The sequence below is a fragment of the Phodopus roborovskii genome, unplaced genomic scaffold (assembly GCF_943737965.1).
Source record: "Phodopus roborovskii unplaced genomic scaffold, PHOROB, whole genome shotgun sequence".
Classification (NCBI taxonomy): domain Eukaryota; kingdom Metazoa; phylum Chordata; class Mammalia; order Rodentia; family Cricetidae; genus Phodopus; species Phodopus roborovskii.
This window is the reverse complement of record NW_026125499.1, coordinates 84340-104480: the sequence shown is the minus strand read 5'-3', so window position 1 is coordinate 104480 and position 20141 is coordinate 84340. Positions and strand designations below refer to the sequence as shown.

The following is a 20141-nucleotide window of genomic DNA, read 5'->3' as shown; positions in this document are numbered from 1 at the left end:
AGAAGCCCGTGAAGCCTTCTCTAAGATAGATCACATTCTAGGTTACAAAGCAAGTCTAATGAACATAAAATAATCAAAATAACTATTTTATATTATGAAATCATAGTGGAATAAAACTAGATATCAACAGCAAGAGACTACATGAATACATGTAGACTAAACATACACACCTGAATGAACAGTGACTCAAGAAGAAATCAGAAAGAAAGGTAAAATATTTGCTTACTTCCTGCTCTCAATCTAATCAGGGCTAAGGATCAAGACTTGAGCTGCTATACTGCAGGCAGAATGATGCTACCAGGAGAAGCCAAGGTCAACCAGAAAGGCAAGCAGGGGACTTAAGCAGGCTCTTAGGCCTTAGGCAGAAGGGGGCAGCAGGAGGGTCAGCCGTTGGAAAGGAGGAGCTGTGGGCCAGGCGCTTGCCCTCTGCCAGCTCCTGGAGGCAGGTTATCTTCCTCTTTCAGAAGAGGAAACAGGGACCCAGAGAGGTTCCAAGGTCATACAAATAGGTAGGTGTCAGAAATCGCACTGGAGTGTCACACAGTGTCATTCTTGGTCCCTTGTATCTAAGATGTCAACAGCTTCCGGGGCAGAGCTGCAGCTGGCTGATGTGTTCCCTAGGGCTATATGCATCCGGGGCTGGGAAGAGCATGTGCTGAGGATCTGCAAAGCCCTGGAGTATCTCCACACTAAAATGAGGAAGGAAGGAAGGAAGGACAGACACGAAGGAGAGAAAGAGTTTCCATGTTTACACAAACCAGGGGGACTGGCTTGACCCTGCCCCTCCCACTGAGCACAAGAAGCTGATGGATAGCAGAGCAAAGCAAATTAGATCCGAGAACGTGTTGCACTGCTTTCCCTTTATTGCTTTACCGTGGTGGAGGCCACGTGTTCGTCCTTTAGCTCTCGCCACAGTGGTTCCCTGTTTCTGAGGCAGATCATTGTGTCACTGCTAAGCCGGCTGGCTTGCTGTCTAAGTTGAGTGTCTGTAGACCCGTTGCCTCTCCAAGTACTGCTGGGTGTTCAGTGACTCCCGCCTCCAGCGCAACATCTTTCTCAGCTGGTCTGTCATGAACTTTTTTTTCAGGTGATCGTACAAGTGGCTCATTTTTCTCTTGGTCTTGTCGGAAGCTTTCATCTTACAAAAAACAGGGATGAATTTAGGATAAACAAGTCACTCGGTAGTAAGAGACATCTGAGGCAGCTGACCTAGAAGTGGCAAGATGCCAGTTAGACCCAATATTCATTCCATGAAATAGTTTTGACCACACGGGTCCTCGGTTTCTCTATTTGTAAAGTGGGCATTGCGCAGAATAGAGTACTGTGGCGCCCTCTGGTGGTCTGCAGCTGTGGAGCCTGATTTCAACTGGACAATCTGAAGATAAAGCTAAGGAAATGGGTATTTGCAGGGCTGGGAATGCAGGTCAATAGAGAACTGGCGTAGAGTGTGCGAGGCCGTAGGTCCAATTCTCAACACCACGTAAAAAATAATAGATAAGTGGAAATTGTAAGGGAATAAGGAAATGGAGTTTGCAGGAGCAAGGAGGTCCATCTTGTTTCTCCTTCCACAAATCCTATAACCCTGTCCCTACTTATCACTGTGCTGTGTGCATATTATCTGTGACTTATATCTGCATATGTCTAATATATGTCTACTTCCCTGGGACAGCTCTTATATCACATGGGAATTCTAATTTCATACAATCCCTAATCCCTGTCCTGTCTCAATAAGACTCTAAGGCTGGGAGGACGAATCCTCCCTTACTCATTCAGTCTTGCTCTACAATGCACTGCTGCACAAGGGGATTCAGGGAGTCAATGCAGGGATCCCCTCACTACAGAGTAATCAGGATGTGAGACACATCATCTGCCATGGAAGCTAGGAAGCATCGATCGACCTGTCCTATCCATCCTTGCTCGTGTGAAGTCAAGTTCCCTATTCTGCTTAAACTAATTCGAATCCATTTTACGGAACCTGTAACTAAAAGTTTCAGATCCTAGTTTAATATAGGAAGCGTGACTCACCCCAGAACCTATAATACTGACCTATTTCTGAGTCCAGCCTATTTCTACTGGACCATAGCATGGCAAGTTTAACACGGGGGGACATGCATGGGGCCCTACTCACTTTGTCATACTGTGGGTTTGTTGCTGTTGGTGCTAGCCTCAGTTCTCCTCTGGAAATGGGACAAGTTTTCAAAAGAAAAAAAAAAACTAGTCAGATAGTGTTGATGCCAGCTGAAGCCATAAAGCCTGAGGTTCTGCACGGGAGATAATGTATTTTGAGGAAACAAAACAAGATACAAGCCAAGAGGTAAGATCTTTTTCTGTCTCTTTAGCCCATGGAGAGCAAGTATGTGGCACCTTGGGCAAGACACTAACCCCAAGTGTCATCTGTCTCCTCCATAAAGACAGGACCTGCCTTAAAATACTTTCATGGCCTCCTATTGGCTCTAGGAGCTGAGAGTCCCACCTCCACCCTGGACTTCACAGGCAGCTATCTTAGGAAAGAGTATAGAATGGCCAGGCCACTAATGTGCTCCCTACCTCCATCTCATAGATGCGCTGTGCGTTGAGGTTGTCCCGAATAATCACCCGAGATAAATGGCTCTTGGGCAAAAGTTTCCTCACATTTGCATCATTGGAATTCATTATGCTAGAGAGGGCGGGGGAAGATGGAACAGGTTAGGAACAACTTGTCAAGGCTGATTTGATAGGTGCTGGGATAGTGGAAGATACCTCTGTGCGTTTATTTTGTGTTGTTGTTGAGACAGGTTCTTGCTCTGGCTGGCTGGTCCAGGACTCACTCTGTAGACTAAACTGGCCTGGAACTCACAGAGATCCACCTGCTTTTGCTTCCCAAGTGCTGGGACTAAAGCTATGTGACACCACACCTGGCTCCTCGCTGGATTTCAAATGGTTTTCTCATTTTCTGAGAAAGGAAACCACTCCAAGTTTTGCCTGCAGACCATGTATGCCACGAGGCTGCTTCCTGAACAGGGAGGAAAAACATCTGGGGTCCAGAGCAGGCCACAAGAGAGCATCCAAAGAGTCCTCAAGAATTGTTTCTGTCATTGTCATTACTGTTGTTACTCTGTGGTGGCCCTGGGGTGGAACCTAGGGCTTCACATGTAAGTCAAGCACTCTCTCCGCGCTCTAGCCACAGGGCTGAGAGTGGTCATCTTATGAGGAATTGCAGGGTTAGAGCAAAGGTGGAGGTCTTAGATGATATAAGTTGGAAGGCAGAGGCAAAAGATGAATTTGAGAGAGGTTGAGGTGGGGGAGTTCTTCCTTCACAGCCTAGATCTCAGTGAATCTGGGAGATGGGGGTAGACAAGAACAGGATACGGAAAAAGGAGAAAGGAAAGCTGTTTGTGTTGGTGAATGCCTGTGGTCTCAGCACTGGTGGAGTGAAAGCAGAAAGATGGCAAACTCTAGGCCAGCCTGGGCTACATAGACAACTGTCTTGTCTTATAGGGAGGTGTAGTGAGATAGTCCTTCTGTGGCACTGACCACGCCCATTGGGGGTGGAGCCATGGGCGGAAGTGACCTGTGGAAGGAGGTCAGAGGGGGCCAGGAAAGGGGCACTCTTTCTGGCGTGACTTGGACAGGAGAGGATCGGGTTGAATTTCCTGGTGTTCATCTGTCTAGGTTGTAAGTTATTTCTCCCTGAATAAACATCTATTTGGCCTATTTGTTTATCCTGATCCTTATTTACCGCGATAGGGAGGGAGGAAGGGAAGGAAGGAGGAGGGAAGGAAGGAGGGGAAGTTTGGGTGGATACAAGGTTAGTTAATAAGGGAAGTCTAGTGAAAAAGTCTGGGGAGTGAGGGAAGTTTGGGAGTCACAGGACTATTGGAGACTCTATCAAGTGTGTTCCCCCTTTTGACATAGCAAGATAACAATGTCATTGACAAAGTCCACACTCAGGAACCACACAATTAAGCTGCTGAAAAAAACCACTCCCAATGTTTTAAGTGTGTTGTCTTGTGTTAGATGTTGGTATTCATGGGATCCTGGGCCTCATATGCATCAGTGGGTAAGAAGTACCCATATGAGAATAGGGAACTAGGGATGATTGTGGGTTAAGCCAACCTGGGCTACATGTCTCAACAAATAAATGACATCAAAGGATGTTGCTAGCTTCTGAGTTTTCATTTTCTAATAATTTAGTTACACTATGAAGCTTTTGTTCATATGTTCTAAAATTTGGAAGCCAAGGATTCATCAAGAAAGCAAATAGATAATTGTGTTAAATCATCAGATAAAATACATGTAATCAAGTATAACTATCTTGGCGTGATAACTAGATAGAGAAAAAAGCAGAATTCTAAAGTGATTTTTTGTGCTATGTTTTTTAAAAAATATAACACACATACATGAATTATCTTAGCCTCTTAGATGCTGTGATAAAACAATAACCCAAAATAACCTGAGAAGGAGAGTGTTTTGTTCATCTTACAGGCTACAGTCACTCATCAAATGAAGCTGAGATGGGACTCAAGGCAGTAACTGAAGCAGGAAGGCTGCTTACTGGCTTGTTCTTCAGACTCTTACACAACCCAACCACCTGCCCAGGGGCTGCACCAGACACAGTGGTGGCTTCCTCCCAGGCGGTCATTAGGAAAGAGTCCCACAGACATGCACACAGGTCAATCTGTAGGCAATTTCCCAACTGAGGTTCCATCATCCCACGTAACTCTAGTCTGTTGCCAAAACCTAACCAGCAGAGAACCTTAAATATGAACAGTGATTGTTTCTGGCCGCTCCTTTTTCTGGCCTGTCTTCAGGTTTTTGTTGTTCCTGCTGAAGTTTTAATTAGTGCACGTTACCTTTGCAATGGTTGACAAGCCATTTTAAAGGCAACCAGAGAAACGATAGATATGCTGGTGAAGTATTCCCTGAATACAGATTCCCAAACAAACAAGAACAAAAACGGAAGAACTAGATACACATTTTTACAAACTGAAATAGAAATGGCTGGCTGGCTGACACACAGAGAAACAGAGGGAACAACAACATGACCGATTATATTATATTCAGAAATTCTATTGGTTAGTACATCAGAATAATAACATCATCAGAAAATAAACTACTTTTATAATTAGGACAAAAAAAAAAAGCATGTATTTTTTGAGACAGGCTGGCCTGGAACTTGAATTTCCCACCCCAGGGCTGGGATTATAAGAATGGGCAACCACACCCAGTTTAAGAAAGGGGAAAGAACATGGTCCCCTGGAGAAGGGGAAAGAGACAAGATCTCCTGAGCAAATTGGGAGCCTGGGGGGGGGGGGAGAGGAAGTTAGGAGAAAGAGAAGGGGGAAAGAGGAGGGGGGAGGAGGACAGGAGGGAGCAGGAAGATTGAGTAAGGGGGAGAATAGAGGAGACAAGAGATAGCATAATAGAGGGCTATTATAGATATAAAGAGAAATCTGGCACTGGAGAAATGGCCAGAGATCTACAAGGATGACCCCAACTAACAATCTAAGCAATAGTGGAGAGGCTACTTTAAATACCCTTCCCTGATAATGAGGTTGATGACTACCTTATATATCATCCTAGAGCCCTCATCAAGTAGCTGATGGAAGCAGAAGCAGACACCCACAGCCAAGCACTGAGCCAAACTCCTGCAATCCAGCTGCAGAGATGGAGGAGTGATAAGAAAATGGGGTCAAGACCACGCAGGGGAAACCCACAAAAACAGCTGACCTGAACAAGGGGGAGCTCATGGGAAACCAGCATAAGACTGACCCAGACCCCCTGAATGTGGGTGTTAGGACTGGGCAGTCTATGGGGTATTTATCCCTAGTATACGAACGGACTTTGGGAGCCCATTCCACATAGAGGAATACTCTCTCAGCCTAGACACATTGGGTAGAGCCTAGGTCCTGCCCCAAATGATATGACAGACTTTGAAGATTCCCCATGGAAGGCCTCACCTTCCCTGGGGAGCAGAAAGGGGATGGGATAAGGAGTTAGGGGGCAGGGGAGAAGGGGAGGGAGAGGTAACTGTGATTGACTCGTAAAACAAGCTTGTTTCTAATTTAAATTTTTAAAAAGGAAAAACAGAAAGGGGAAACAAAGAATAAAACCTTTCAAGGGATTAGAAAATGTTTTCCAATTCGTTTTTCTATCCGTAGGTATTAACTGTCTTCTAGGTGTGCTTACATTTACACATACAAAGAAACCAACATCCAAACTTCCTATTTTCCTTTTTCTGACTTCTATGAAGGGCTTTACATACTCAGGTGCTGGTGGGAAAATCTTCAAGAAAAAAAAAAAAGAGCCTAAATATTTAAAGATCCTCTTTACTCAGTGATGCGCCTAATTTATGAATATTGGAAATAAAAAGGAGACAGATTGAAAACTCTATCAAGAAATAAATGGTCATTTTGAACCCAATTGCTTTCCCATAATAAATCCTCTGTAGGAATTTGGCTGGTGCAGGGGGAAGTAAGGTTAAGGGGGTCAGTAGTGAGGCTTGGGGCAAAACAACGGGAGCTGGAGGCTTTTCCAGAACCACTAGAGAATGGAAAGGCTTGAAGGCGTGTTGTCACGTAAATCTGTGCTTGAGACCAGAGCCTCACCAGGTGTGCGCTCGGACCGCACGACGTCAAACCTACAGAAGTTAGTGCCAGGATTCATTCCGAGGGCTGGAAATGGGACTGCGCCTTCCGAGCATCCTACGGGTAGGCCTGGGTCTGAAAAATCCCGACATTCCTGGGGTCTGAGGAACTCGGATCGGCGGGAAGGGGATGAGGTGGGGTAGGGGACACGGCTGGGGCAATGTGGATCTGAAATCTCGCATTCCCTTAGAGGCCCCGGTTCTGAGGACCGATCTGTACACCAGAGCCACACCTGAATAACTTCGGGATTGCGGGCCGCGGCCGCAGGAAGTAGATCTGCGGTTGGATACCGAGGCCAAGATCCGGCAGGCTGCCTAGTCTCTCGCGCCGGATGTCCGAGCCAGGGGGGGTGGTCTCCTTGGCAACGGACTCGAAATTCGAGCCCAGATCCCATTTGACCGAAGGTCTTTTGGGCTGTGAGGCGGACTCAGCCGGGGTGGAGGACGACTCGGGAATCGTAGCTAAGCCTAAAGCCATGAGGAAGGGAGTGCGGACGCGGAGCGACTATCTATGCTGAAGTCATGGGCGGAGCTCTGCGCGTTGCCCTGGAGACAACAAGGAGGCGGAGCCTGCAGACTATCGCCCTCAAGACCTTTTGGCGCTTTGTGACTCTCGACTAGGGTGTTGCCTAGGAGACGCGCGAGGGGGCGGGGCCGCGTGCCGAACTGCAGGCGGTCCTTCCGGGATCTCTGAGACTCGGCTACGCGCGTTTCCGTGGAGACGGGCGGGTAGGCTCTGCTGCCGCCCACCGCGTTTCTCGGAGAGGTCCGCTAACTGCGCGAGTCCTACGAGGCTGCGTCCCGGTGCAGAGCAGGCCGCGCCTGACCCCTAGGAACTACCCATTGTTGCGCGAGGAGAAGCCGTTGCTGCCCAGATCAGGATCATGACGGGCCCTCTCGGAGACCGTTGCCCGCGGCTCCGCCCTGCAGTCGCTTCCTGAAAGACTCCCGCGGTGCTGCGGGAAAGAGGTAAGATCGTCTTGTCACCTCGTAGTGAGCCATTCTTAGACCAACTCCCTAGGAAGCTTCCTAGGCTTGGTGGCACCTCCCACTCATAAACCTGTGGACTCTGGTTCTCGTTTATAACTCAGAATTTAACCAACGCCCCACCTATATTTGCCAACTTTCTCCAGAAAGTACAATTCACCAGAACTACCAGACTTCAGAACTTGCTGTCTGACGAAGAACAAAACTATTTACCCTCAAGGCTCACTTGCCAACGGGTGACAAATCAACTAGATGCTTCATTGGCCACAAAGTGTGAAAACAGTCGCGACCAAATTTCTTTCTTCTTCCTCCTCAATCCAAACTGCCCATGTTTGTGGGGAATGGTACTGGGTTTGTTCTTTTGTTGTGGGTTGTTTTGATTTGTTTTTTAAAAGAATTTCAGCAGTCCAGTTTGGTCTAGAACTCCCCCATCTTGCCTCAGCTTCCAGTCTGCTCTGAGGTCTGATTGCTTCAGACCGTTTCTGCAACTCTGATTAACCCACCCCCATCCCCCACCCCTGCCTGAAACACTTGCCTTTATTTGTCATTCCCACGAGGCATTGCGTTTTAATTTTCCTACAAGTCCTTGGATTACCTCATTTCATCACATCTTTATAAGGTAGGCGTGTTGCCCATTGATCAACAGTTTAAAGATCTTATTTGGCTTTATTTTCTATTCTAAAGTTGCACAACACTTCTATACAATAGAATGTTCCAGGGTGCCAAGCAGAGGTGATTTTATGGATAGGAATGGGCTGGGAATCAGAAACAAAAACATGTCACATTCCTTGGAAGGCAGGAACAGAGACAGAACTGTAGAAAAATTACTGCTTGGCCCAAGATTACTTTGGATGACCTTTTGTTATGAGAGGATTAAGATAGATGTCCCTATGCTAGCTGAAACTGGCCTGCTTGGGAAATCTACTTGTTCTCTGTGTAATCCCAATTTCTCAAAGGTTAACTTCAAGTAAAAGGCTTGTGTTTTCAAATAGGAAAGAAACTAAAGAAGCCCTGTAGTTTGTTTCCCGGGTTCTCTATTGGGGGAGGGGGACACAGGGCCCCTCTGGAGCCCTCCACTTTCCTCTTCTGCCTCCTGAGTGCTGTGCTCCAGGTGAGTACCATCAGGCTTCACTCTCACTGGATCTCAGTTGACTTAGAGGTTGAGCAAGATACGTGATGAGTTTCCCATTAGCTTTTCTAAAGGTGGCACCAGTTGTGTGTCTACTTGTGTGGGTACTCTTTAGGGACCAAGGCCCTGCTGAGCACCACCCTGTTTCTCCTGGAGCTCTGCATGACCTGACCTGAACCCACCCCTGTGTGGAAAGACCCCCCAACCCTCCGATAACAGTCTCAGTGACACAGAACTCCATAATGAGTCCCCTGAATGCTGCCTTGGCTGGCCTCAGAGGTCCACTTCCCAGAAGCCTTCTGACTTCTTAGCCTTCTCAACTCCGCCCTCCTTCCTGCAGTGTTCGTGGCCACAGCCCAGCTGAAAGATGGAAGTTTAACGCATCACCAGCTGTTGACCGGTCACCTTGATGACCTCACCGTTGGGTGCCTTCCCAGTTCAGTTCCCACAGCCTTCCATCAGTGGCCTCTCACAGATCACCCAGAGCCTATTTATCAGCAATGGTGTGGCTGCCAACAACAAGCTCCTACTGTCCAGCAATCAGATCACCACGGTCATCAACGTCTCAGTAGAGGTGGAAAACACCGTGTATGAGAATATCCAGTATGTGCAGGTTCCTGTGGTTGATGCGCCCATCGCACGTCTCTGTGACTTCTTCGACCCAATCGCCGACCACATCCATTCCGTGGAGATGAAGCAGGGACGCACACTGCTGCACTGTGCAGCTGGTGTGAGCCGCTCAGCTGCCCTGTGCCTCGCCTACCTCATGAAGTACCATGCCATGACCCTTCTGGATGCCCACACTTGGACCAAATCGTGCCGGCCCATCATTCGACCCAACAGTGGCTTTTGGGAACAGCTTATCCATTATGAGTTCCAGCTGTTTGGCAAGAACACAATGCACATGATTAACTCTCCGATGGGACTGATCCCAGACATCTATGAGAAGGAGATCCGTTTGATGATTCCACTATAAGCCAATCTAAGCAGCTCCTGTGTTAGGGTCAGCAGTTTGTCAGTTAACACTACCTCAAGGTCTAAACTTAACATCCCCCTTGTGTTGCTACAGGAGCACACCACATGGTGCTTTTTATAAGAGCAAGAAATAAGAGTTGCCATAACTTTTAACTTCATAATCCACAGGTTTGGTAGTACATGCCTATAACCTCAGAATGCTGAAGCAGGAAGATTGCAAGGTGAGTTTGAGGCCAGCCTGGGCTACATAGTGAGACCCTGTCTCAACACACACACACACACACACACACACACACACACACACACGTAACTCTCTTGTAATATGTGTCTTTAGATATTAAATTCATTCATTATAGCATGGTGAAGGTAACTTTTCTGTGAGCAGTAGGTCACAGCTCCTGTCTGGAGGATGGGGGAGGCAGGTGATGGCCAAGCCAGAGAGGCCAGTGCACAGTGCATATGGCAGCCTTGGATCCTGCACCTCTCCCTAGATGACCAGCCCAGAGAAGACTGCCAAATCCCACCTCATTCATTCAAAGACAGAGCCTTACGCCTCCTGGAGCTCTCCAGTGGCACAGTAAGTGCCAACCCACTAGACAAGGGGCCTCCCCTCTACCTCCACTGCAGTGACCCAACTCTGGTCTTCTAGGGCAGGTTTACACAGGGCTTGGATCACAGTGGTGCCCGGGTCATCAGTAATCATCATATCTACACACATCCCTTTGTTCATACGTGTTCTCAGAAACTTTGTGTGAGAGCAGAATTGGCTTCATCTTGCTAGGCCTTTTCTAGAGTGTCCACTGTGCATCCCTAGGATGTGTGTCCCCCTTTCTCCCTAAAGGCCGTATGCAGAGTTGCAGACCATGAGATCCAGTGTCCCAGGCTGGCTAACTTTTCAGGAGTTGTAGAGACAGAGGTCAGATCAAGTGAGTTGACTCCAGCAGCCCTAAAATTCAGGGCTGCGCAGAATCCCTTGGTGTCAGGATCCAACTCAAGAAGGCTTGGTTTGGTTTAAGACATGGTCCCATGTAGCCTTGTGGTCTTACCTCCCTGCCTGTACTTTAGGAATCTGGACTCACAGGTGCGTGCCACCATGCCCAGCCGAGACCAGCGCCCCAGTTTGCTTTCTTGTGATGTAACACCATAAGCATCGTGGGGAAGGAAAGGGTTTATCTGACTTACAGTCTGTCATGAAAAGATGTCAGGACGGGAACTCAAGGCAGGAATTGAAGCACAAGCAAGGAGGAGCTGTTTTCTGGCTGGCTTGCTCCCCATGGCTTGCTCACCCCAATTTCTATGTAACCCTGGACCACCTGCCTGGTGTAATCAGGCACTGCCCTCTCACATCAGTTATTAGTTCAGAAGCCCCACAGATATGCTGACCTCAGTGAAGGGTCCCTTTCCCAGGTGACTCTAGTTGTATGTCGCTTTGACAAACACCAGTTATCTAATCTAGAGCTTTGCAAACCATTTCTGAGGCAAACAACAGCAAACTGCCCTGTTGAATGGCTTGATGGGCTGCTGTGCATCTGGATCTTGTAGAGACGAAGATCCCCACCCCCATCTTAGACGGGGAGGCACAGAACTGTGTAGTGTGAAAATAAAAGAACTCAACAACTTAGCAGATGGTAAATAGTTGTCTTATACCTGAGAGACTGAGTCTCGGCCCTTGAGGCTGGACGCTGAGCAGTGGGAGCAGTACCAACCACAGCAACTGTCTTTCACTGGAGAGGTCACAGTCAATGAGTCTGGGACCCCAGCGGACCCAACGTGGCCCCCCAAAATCTGGAGAGTTCCCAGAGAGCCTGGACACGCTGGTTCTGATGTCTGCAAGGAGGCAGCACCAACAGGGTCAATCAACTCGGCTGCTGGTGGGGCTGCCCAGTACTCAGGTGACAGGTCTTCCTGGCCGCCATGCCCTCCTTGAGGGAGCTGCTTCCAGAAGGTGCCGCCCACACCTTGGGCCGGTCTTTCCACATCCATTGTAGGCAACCAGGACAATTCTCCAGGTGTGGATCCCTACAGGTGATTCTGATTTAGGGCAAAATAACATTTAAACCAACCACCACACTCTGCAACCTACCTGTGCCCCATTTTCACAAAGGGACTGCCCAGGAGTTTGGTATGAAGCAGCGGAGGGAGGGCTAATCTCAACACACACACACACACACACACACACACACACACACACACACAGGAGCAGGCAGGTGTGGCCAAACCCCTACCATGCAATTCTCATGCAGAAGTACAAAAATTTTCTGTGGCGCACGCCTTTAATCTCAGCACCTGGGAGGCAGAGGCAGGCGGATCTCTGTGTGTTCTAAGCCAGCCTGGTCTACATACTGAGTTCTAGGACAGGCTCCAAAGCTAAACAGAGAAACCCTGTCTCCAAAACAAAACAAAAAACAAACAAACAAAAAAGGAACTTTATTTGAATCTTTAGTCATTAAAAAAAAAAAAATCTGGGGGTAGAGAGATGGCTCAGTGATTATGAGCATTTATTGCTCTTGCAGAGGACCTGGGTTGATCATCCCCATCCATCAGTACCTCTCCAGTTCCTCCTCCCTCCCAATATCTTGTCCTCCTTTTTGTTGTTATTAATAACGCTGAAACCAGTTAGTGTTGCCCATATGCTCCTGGGTGTGGGATCATCCAGTAGGGTGTGCTGCAGGAGAGTGACCCTCCCTCCCTTTGTAGCCATCAATTGCCCATAGATAACTCCTCCACAGGGGTGGGGGCTTGATCTTACATAGGTAACAATGGTGCTATGAGTTAATGTTACAACAGCCATGTGACTCAGTCCAGCAGCCAGCATGTCTCTCCCTCATTCTCCAGCTCTTACAGTCTTTCCATTATGGGGATATGGAAAGGAACAGACTATTGATGCTTCCTACAGAATCCTACCACAATTATTTGTTTAAAGGTTGCCAGCTAGGAGGTACTTTTTTTGGGGGGGGGGGGGTTGGCCTCGAACTCAGAGATCCGCCTTTGTCTCCTGAGTGCTAGGATTAAAGGCGTGTGCCAACGTTGCCTTGTTTTAAAATAACAGTGAATCGTGCTTAAAGTCTAAACCTATAAGACCTTCAAGTGTGACCTTACTCCTTTCCTGGATATTTTCTGGGAGTCTCAAAAAGAAAACCAACCCCTTTTCCCCCTTTTTTAAAAACAATAAAAATGTCTTAACTTCCCACGCAAACCTTTGGTCTAGGGCTTTACCTTAATGTGACCCTATCCAATACATAGAAACTAGCCAAGACCACATTAGGCTCAAGTCCAAAACCAACAGAAACAGTGTAGATGGCTGCTGTAAAGACACTGACTGAGACACCCAGACACATACTCTCAGGATGTTGACTTTCATCCCTTCCTCTTCTTCCGAACCCTTGTGCTTAAAATGTTTGTGCTTTTAAATAAACTCTGACTCTGCCTCAGACTGGCTCTTGCTGAAGTTCTTTTCTACTGGGAAGTCTAAAATCCAGCTCTGCTTGAATGGAGATCCCTAAAACTGAGGGAACTCCACAGGCTGCCAATGGGAGACGAGTGTTTCTACACTAACACTCCTGACACTCAACAAAGCAGCCATGGAGATTATATTCAGGGAGTCCTGAACATAATGTTCAGGAGCTGGCCCATTCCTGAATATGCTCAGTTGGACTTCACAATTGAAGGAGGAAAGGGTAGACACATTTGGGGGCTGCTGAGCTAAGGGTCAGGGAGCATATATGTAAAGATGGAAGACAGGGACGCCTCAGCTAGCCTCATACAGAATTAGCTGAAAATGATTGGAAGAGCACTTTGGAAGTAATTTGGGTTCTGTCTGTAAAGGCGCCTGCTTAGACTAGTGGTTAACAGAGGCAAGGAAGGTTTTGAGGGGTTCCTGAAAAGATGGTTGGACCGAGTGTCCTTGCCCTCAGGCTCAGCTGCTGGGCTTTTCTCTGGACACAGCCTGGGTAGACAACCCTCTGGGTGCGCTTCTTTAAGCCCCACCTCCTAGGTTGAATGTTAAAACCTGTGTCAGTAGGAAAGAGACCTCCAGATACCTCCCTTTAGACTTTCTTTTGGTGTTTTGAGACAGGTTCTCAAATGTGTAGCCCAGGCTGATGTGAGATTTACTTACTGTGTAGCCTAGGTTGGCCTCAGATTCAAACACATAACAATCCTGCCTAAGCCTCTCAAGCCCTGTGATTGTAAGTGTAAGACACAATGTTTCTAGAAAAGGGCCAGACTTGGTTGTGTAAAGTAGAGGACGTGTTTAAATGAGCAGAATAATTTTTGAAGTTAATAGGAAATGAGTGACAAACGCAGAGAGGTATATTTGAGGACAAAACCTTGAAATAGGTTATTAAAGCCACAAGAGCTGCTTGTTTCAAAGTTTATGTGTCGGGGGCTAGGGGAGTAAGAAGGGAGGGTGTGCGTGTGTGTGTGTGTGTGTGTGTGTGTGTGTGCGCTAGAGGAGTAAGGTGAGTGTGTGTGTGTGTGTGTGTGCGCTAGAGGAGTAAGGTGAGTGTGCGTGTGTGTGTGTGTGTGTGTGCTAGAGGAGTAAGAAGGGAGGGTGTGCGTGTGTGTGTGTGTGTGTGCTAGAGGAGTAAGGTGAGTGTGTGTGTGTGTGTGTGTGTGTGTGCTAGGGGAGTAAGGTGAGTGTGTGTGTGTGTGCGCTAGGGGAGTAAGGTGAGTGTGTGTGTGTGTGTGTGTGTGTGTGTGTGCGCTAGGGGAGTAAGGTGAGTGTGTGTGTGTGTGTGTGTGTGTGTGGCGCTAGGGGAGTAAGGTGAGTGTGTGTGAGTGTGTGTGTGTGTGTGTGTGTGTGGCGCTAGGGGAGTAAGGTGAGTGTGTGTGTGTGTGTGTGTGCGCGCTAGGGGAGTAAGGTGAGTGTGTGTGTGTGTGTGTGTGCGCTAGGGGAGTAAGGTGAGTGTGTGTGTGTGTGTGTGTGTGTGTGGTGCGCTAGGGGAGTAAGGTGAGTGTGTGTGTGTGTGTGTGTGCGCTAGGGGGAGTAAGGTGAGTGTGTGTGTGTGTGTGTGTGTGTGGCGCTAGGGGGAGTAAGGTGAGTGTGTGTGTGTGTGTGTGTGTGTGCGCTAGGGGAGTAAGGTGAGTGTGTGTGTGTGTGTGTGTGCGCTAGGGGAGTAAGGTGAGTGTGAGTGTGTGTGTGCGCTAGGGGAGTAAGGTGAGTGTGTGTGTGTGTGTGTGTGTGCGCTAGGGGAGTAAGGTGAGTGTGTGTGTGTGTGTGTGTGTGCTAGAGGAGTAAGGTGAGTGTGTGTGTGTGTGAGTGTGTGTGTGTGTGTGCTAGGGGAGTAAGGTGAGTGTGTGTGTGTGTGTGTGTGTGCTAGAGGAGTAAGGTGAGTGTGTGTGTGTGTGTGTGTGCGCTAGAGGAGTAAGGTGAGTGTGTGTGTGTGTGTGCGCGCTAGAGGAGTAAGAAGGTGAGAGAGTGTGTGTGTGCGCGCGCGCGCATGCTCGCGCGGTGTAGCCCAGGACTAGCAATTCTCTTGACCCTTCAGAGTGCTGATTACTGATGTGTGCCGCCTGCCAGGCAGAGGGACAAGTCAGGTTACTGGATTAAAGGATTAAAAGCCCAGGCAACCTCATTGTGGTGCCAGTCACAGTTGCCTGTTTGGGAACCTGGGCTGTCCTTTCCTCCTGGATTTCTACTGAATAACAACTTAGTTTCAGTTTGTCGTTGGAACTCCAGCACTTCTGGTTTGTAATCTGGCCTATTGAGGCCTAGTTCAAAAGCTAATTCAAAATAGTAAACTTCCAGAGATTGTTTTTCTTGTTTCAAAACAGGGTTCAGGGTTTCTCTGTGTAGTCCTAGCTGTCCTAGACCTCTATAGAGGTCTTCTATAGACCAGGCTGGCCTCATAATCCGAGATCACCGGCCTCTGCCTCCCGAGGGCTGGGAATAAAGGTGTGTGCCACCACACAAACCTCCAGAATTTTTAAAGTCTACTCCTTTGCTCTGCTCTGCTCCTGGCTCTTTCTCCATTGTCATCTGGCCCTGGGCCTTCTGGATCAATTCCTCCAGTGTTTCCTTCACCTAAGCTTAAAGTGCACTGGAGGTCTAATTACTCAGCAAAGAAGTGGACAGGCTGGCAAGATGGCTCAGTAGGGCAAGAGGCTGGAGGTGTGGGGGCGGGGCAAGGAGGATGGAAGGATGCATGGGACCAGGCAGGGACAGGAAGAACACAGCAAGAAGAGTCCTTGCTTTGTTTTGTTCTTACTGTTGGTTTGATTTAGGGTTTCGTTCCCATGTAGCCCATCTTTATTAGTGTAGCTAAAGATGTCTAAATTTCTGAACCTCCTGAGTGCTCAACTTACAGATGTGAGCCACCATGGTACTAGCAGATTGGACCGAGTATTATGTGCATTCTACCGATGGAACCATATCCCCAATCTCCTTCTAGGACTAGAGGGAGAGAGCTTACCTAACATGCACAACCCTTGTTCAGTCCCTAGCACTGAAAAAAGGAGTCTTTGTTTGCCCTGGCTTTCTAGAATGACAACCCACGGGTACCAGAGCAGGATGGGAGGGGAACCTTGGTACCTAAGGCTGAGACAAGGCTTTGCCTGGAGTCCACAATGGCAGGATGCCCAGCACAGCTTCAGCTTCCTGGCTTCCCCTAAGACCTGGCCAGAAGCCTAAAGGCCAGAACCACACCATTTTCTGTCCAGCAGGAGCATGCACTGAGGTTTGTCAGTGTGCAGGTGGCCACAGAGGAGGGGTGGAGAGAAGGCCAAATTCCTGGGGAAGGAAGGAAACTCTGGAGAGTCTGTGACAGTGACTCAGGACACTTGGGCTAAGCGTTTCCCAGGCAGCTTCTGAGAGCTGCAGAGTTCAGTTTCACTGCCCCATTTACAGCAAACAGAGAGGCACGGGGACTGAAGGCCGCAGCGTGCCAGAGCCAGGACTCAAACCCAGTTCTGACTCTAGGACTCCTCAGTAGTTCAAATAGCACACGGCTGTCTCCACTTTAACTCCACCATTTCTGTTACTGATCTTTGTGAAGGGTGGTCTCAATTGTCACCCTAGGAAGACCTACCATTACCCAGGAGCCTCTGGGCTTGCCTGTATCTTGGATGGGCTAGCTGAGGTGGGAAGCTCTGTCCAATGTGAGCGGCACCTGAGTAAGGCCCTGGGCTGTTTTCAAAAGGGGGGGGAACCGACCAGAGCACAGGGGTCCACCGCTCCCTGACTCTTGCTGTTGGATGTGAGGGAACCAGTTGCTTCAGGCTCCTACATTTGACTTGCCTGACTTGAGAGACTGTAACCTCAAACTCTGAACTGAAGGAACCCTTTCTTCCTTCAGTATTGCTTTTGTCAGGGTGTTAGCAACAGATAAGGTGACTAATGCAACTGTCAACTACAGTCTGAAAATATCAAGTGGTACATTCCAGAAATAACCCTCTGCACTTTAAATTGTGCACCATTCTGAATAGCAATTTGATATCACACCTGTCCTCCTACTGCCCACCCAAGTCATGGCATTGTCTTCACAGTAGGGTCTGCCCCATCAGTCACACAGTTGGTGTCTTTTGGTTTTGTTTTGTTTTTTGTTGTTGTTGTGTTTTTGTAGCTGTTTGGTTGGTTTTGTTTTTGTTTTTGTTTTTGTTTTTTGTTTGTTTGTTTTTGTTTGTTTTGAGACAGAGTTTCTCTGTGTAACAGCCCTTGCTGCCCTGGAACTCAGTCTGTAGACCAGGCTGGTCTTGAACTCACAGAGATTCACCTGTCTAGTGCTGGGATTAAAGCCTGGCAGTTGGTATCTTAGTATGGTTATCACATGTGGTGTCACCATGGCTGTGTGTAGGTAACTGTTACTTTACTTAGTAATAGCTCCCAAGCACAAGAATAGCAGAGTGAAGTTTGCATTTTGGATATGCCAAAAGGAAGCTTTGTTTGTTTGTTTTGAGGCAGGGTTTCCTCTGTGTAGCCTTATCTGTTCTTGGCTGTCCTGGAACTTGCTCTGTAGACCAGCCTGGCCTCGAACTGCCCACCTGCCTCTGCCTCCCCAGTGCTGGAATAAAGGTGTGTGCTGCCACCACCTGGCCTGCCAAAAGGAAGTGCTTACTCTAAGTGAAAAGGTGAATGCCATTGCCTTACTAAGAAAGGCATCGAACTCTTAATTGCTAAGGTCAAGATTTGTAAGGACAAGTCTGTGACATTGTGAAAAGGAAAAAAAGTTATTTGTGCTGTTTTCTGTTGTACTTCAGACCACAGAAGTTAAGGCCAAATGTGTGATAAGGGTTCAGTTAAGATAGAAATCACATGAAACGCTCTCATAAAAAGAACATGGCCAGTATAGAGCTGTTTCCGTCATCCCTGGTGGCCTTGCAATGCATCTGGCTGTTACATCTGCTGGCTGGCACATCCTATCCCCATGCTGGAGGCAGGGGTCTGGGTGGCAAGTCTAGTGAGGAAGAGGAGAAAGGCTGAGCTAGCTCTCAGATGGAGTGTGACTGAGTGATCAGGGCCCCACGTGGAATGGTCACATTCAGCTGGGGCTTCAGACTTGCTGTGGCACTGGGGGTAGGGGAGTGGGGGTGGAGAGGATCTTATCCAGGAAGACAACATTTGTTATCCTGGGCAAACCAGCAGTGGCTGGATACAAAGATCATGAAACCTCAGAGAGGTGGGACCACTTGTCTAAGGCTACAGTCCCAAAGGAATGTGACCTGGCAAAGGGGCTCTTCCTACTGGTTAGCCTGTGCTTCCTTCCTTCCTTCCTTCCTTCCTTCCTTCCTTCCTTCCTTCCTTCCTTTCTTTCTTCCTTTTTCTTTTTTGGAGACAGGGTTTCTCTGTATTGCTTTGGAGCCTGTCCTGGAACTAGCTCTGTAGACTAAGCTGGCCTTGAACTCACAAAGATCCGCCTGTCTCTGCCTCCCGAGTGCTGAGATTAAAGGCACCACTGCCTGGATCCTGTGATCTTCACTGGCAGTGACACTGTAGGGCCAGGCAAGACTAGCCTAGCATCCTGCTGTGAGTAGAAAGATGTAGTACATAGACCCTGGCTTTCTGCTCGCTGTTGGTCTCTGCTCCTGCTGGAAACTGATTGGAGGGCCTTGGGGACATCAATTCAGTGACTGGTGACAGGCCAGCACCTAAGTCAAGCACAGATCCATCTAACTCACCCCTATCCTGTCCCCCCATCTCCTGAGGCCGAAGAGCCTGGGTGAGGGCCAGGCAAGGATGCTCCTAGAGTGGTATGGAGTCCCTCCAATACGACAAGTGTCACCAAGGAGGCTCTCCCCAGCCAAAGCATCTCTTCTGTCCTGCCCAGCCAAGCCTGAAAGTGGAATCCAGAGATGGGTGAGCTTCGTAAGGGTGGGACAGACCAAGCAAATGGCAGCTCTGAGTCATGGAGAGGTGGGTGGCAGTGAGTCAGCAAGGCCCTCTGTAAGGCCAGCCTGGGTGGAGGCTGAGGCTAGAAAACCCAGGCTCAGGCTACCCTCCTCCACATGGTCTGGACGGGAGTGTGAACGAATATGTAGTTACTCTCTTGATCCCAGTCCCCACCTGCTCTAACTATCCTCACTCTAAAGGAACCAATTTCCAGGTGGATCTGCGGCCGTGGTGGGGAGCAGGGTGTGTGAGTAGCCACCGGAAATAATGACAGTCATCTGGTCACCTCTCCTTCCTTGCCCCTGGGCTCCTCATTCAAATCCTCCCTACAGGGACCATTACAACCCTGAGCATCATTGACTGATGCTCAGAAAGGGGAGGGGAGGAGCTAGCTAGCTGGCAGGATGATGCTTGCCTGGCACGCTTGAAACCCCAGTACCACATAAACCTGAGTGTTGTGATGAACGTGGCTGGAATCCTAGCTCTCTGGAGGTAGAGGCTGGAGGATCAGGAGTCTAAAGTCACCCTTAGCTACATAGGGGCTTTGAAGCCCACCTAGGCTACATAAAACCCTATCTCAAACTAAACAGAGAGAGCAGTTAGGTTGACCTAGCATAGCAGGTTTAGGTCCCAGGCCTTTGTGCCCCAGGCTAAGTTTTTATCCATTTTAATAGGTACAGAGACTTAGCTGTTATCACCGAAGGCTGGGGTGGGGAGGGGAGCAGACAAAGTTGGGCCCAGCCAATTGGGGAGCTCTGGGCTCGCTCTAAAGTAGGGATCTCTCCCTCAGTCCACTGCATGAAAGGCCTGCTCGCTAGGGCCCTCGGTTAGCCTGAGTGCTTCCTTGGTGCCCGCTCCCCCATGAAGTTGCTCTTCTGACTGATCCCATTTGCCTACAACCTAGACTCAGCCCCTGATAAACAGGGGAGTCTGGCAAGGACACAGAATAAGGGGACGTGTGGCATACAGCAGAAAGCCCTGTCCTCAGAGCAGAGCGGAACTCCAGCGCATGTGTGTTTTAGGGAGATCTCTCCAAGAGAAGAGTACCTGGAAGATGGCATGGGTGGGTATGGCAGGGCGGGGCCACTACCGCCACCCTG

The 20141-nt window shown here is 48.6% G+C and overlaps 2 protein-coding genes across 2 annotated transcripts; one reads left to right on the top strand and one right to left on the bottom strand.

The window, feature by feature from the left end:
• Positions 1-973: 973 nt before the first annotated feature.
• On the bottom strand, positions 974-7103 carry LOC127215883 (uncharacterized protein C5orf52 homolog). Its single transcript, XM_051176354.1, has 3 exons — positions 6859-7103; positions 2548-2656; positions 974-1138 (listed from the first exon to the last, which is right to left on the bottom strand). Exons 1-3 carry the CDS (start codon positions 7101-7103, stop codon positions 974-976), a joined length of 519 nt encoding a protein of 172 aa, XP_051032311.1.
• Positions 7104-7386: 283 nt separating this feature from the next.
• Positions 7387-10016, top strand: LOC127215888 (dual specificity protein phosphatase 18). The gene is made up of 2 exons (XM_051176358.1): positions 7387-7594; positions 9082-10016. The coding sequence occupies exon 2, from the start codon at positions 9151-9153 to the stop codon at positions 9715-9717; it is 567 nt and encodes a 188-aa protein (XP_051032315.1). The 5' UTR covers positions 7387-7594; positions 9082-9150; the 3' UTR covers positions 9718-10016.
• Positions 10017-20141: the final 10125 nt, after the last annotated feature.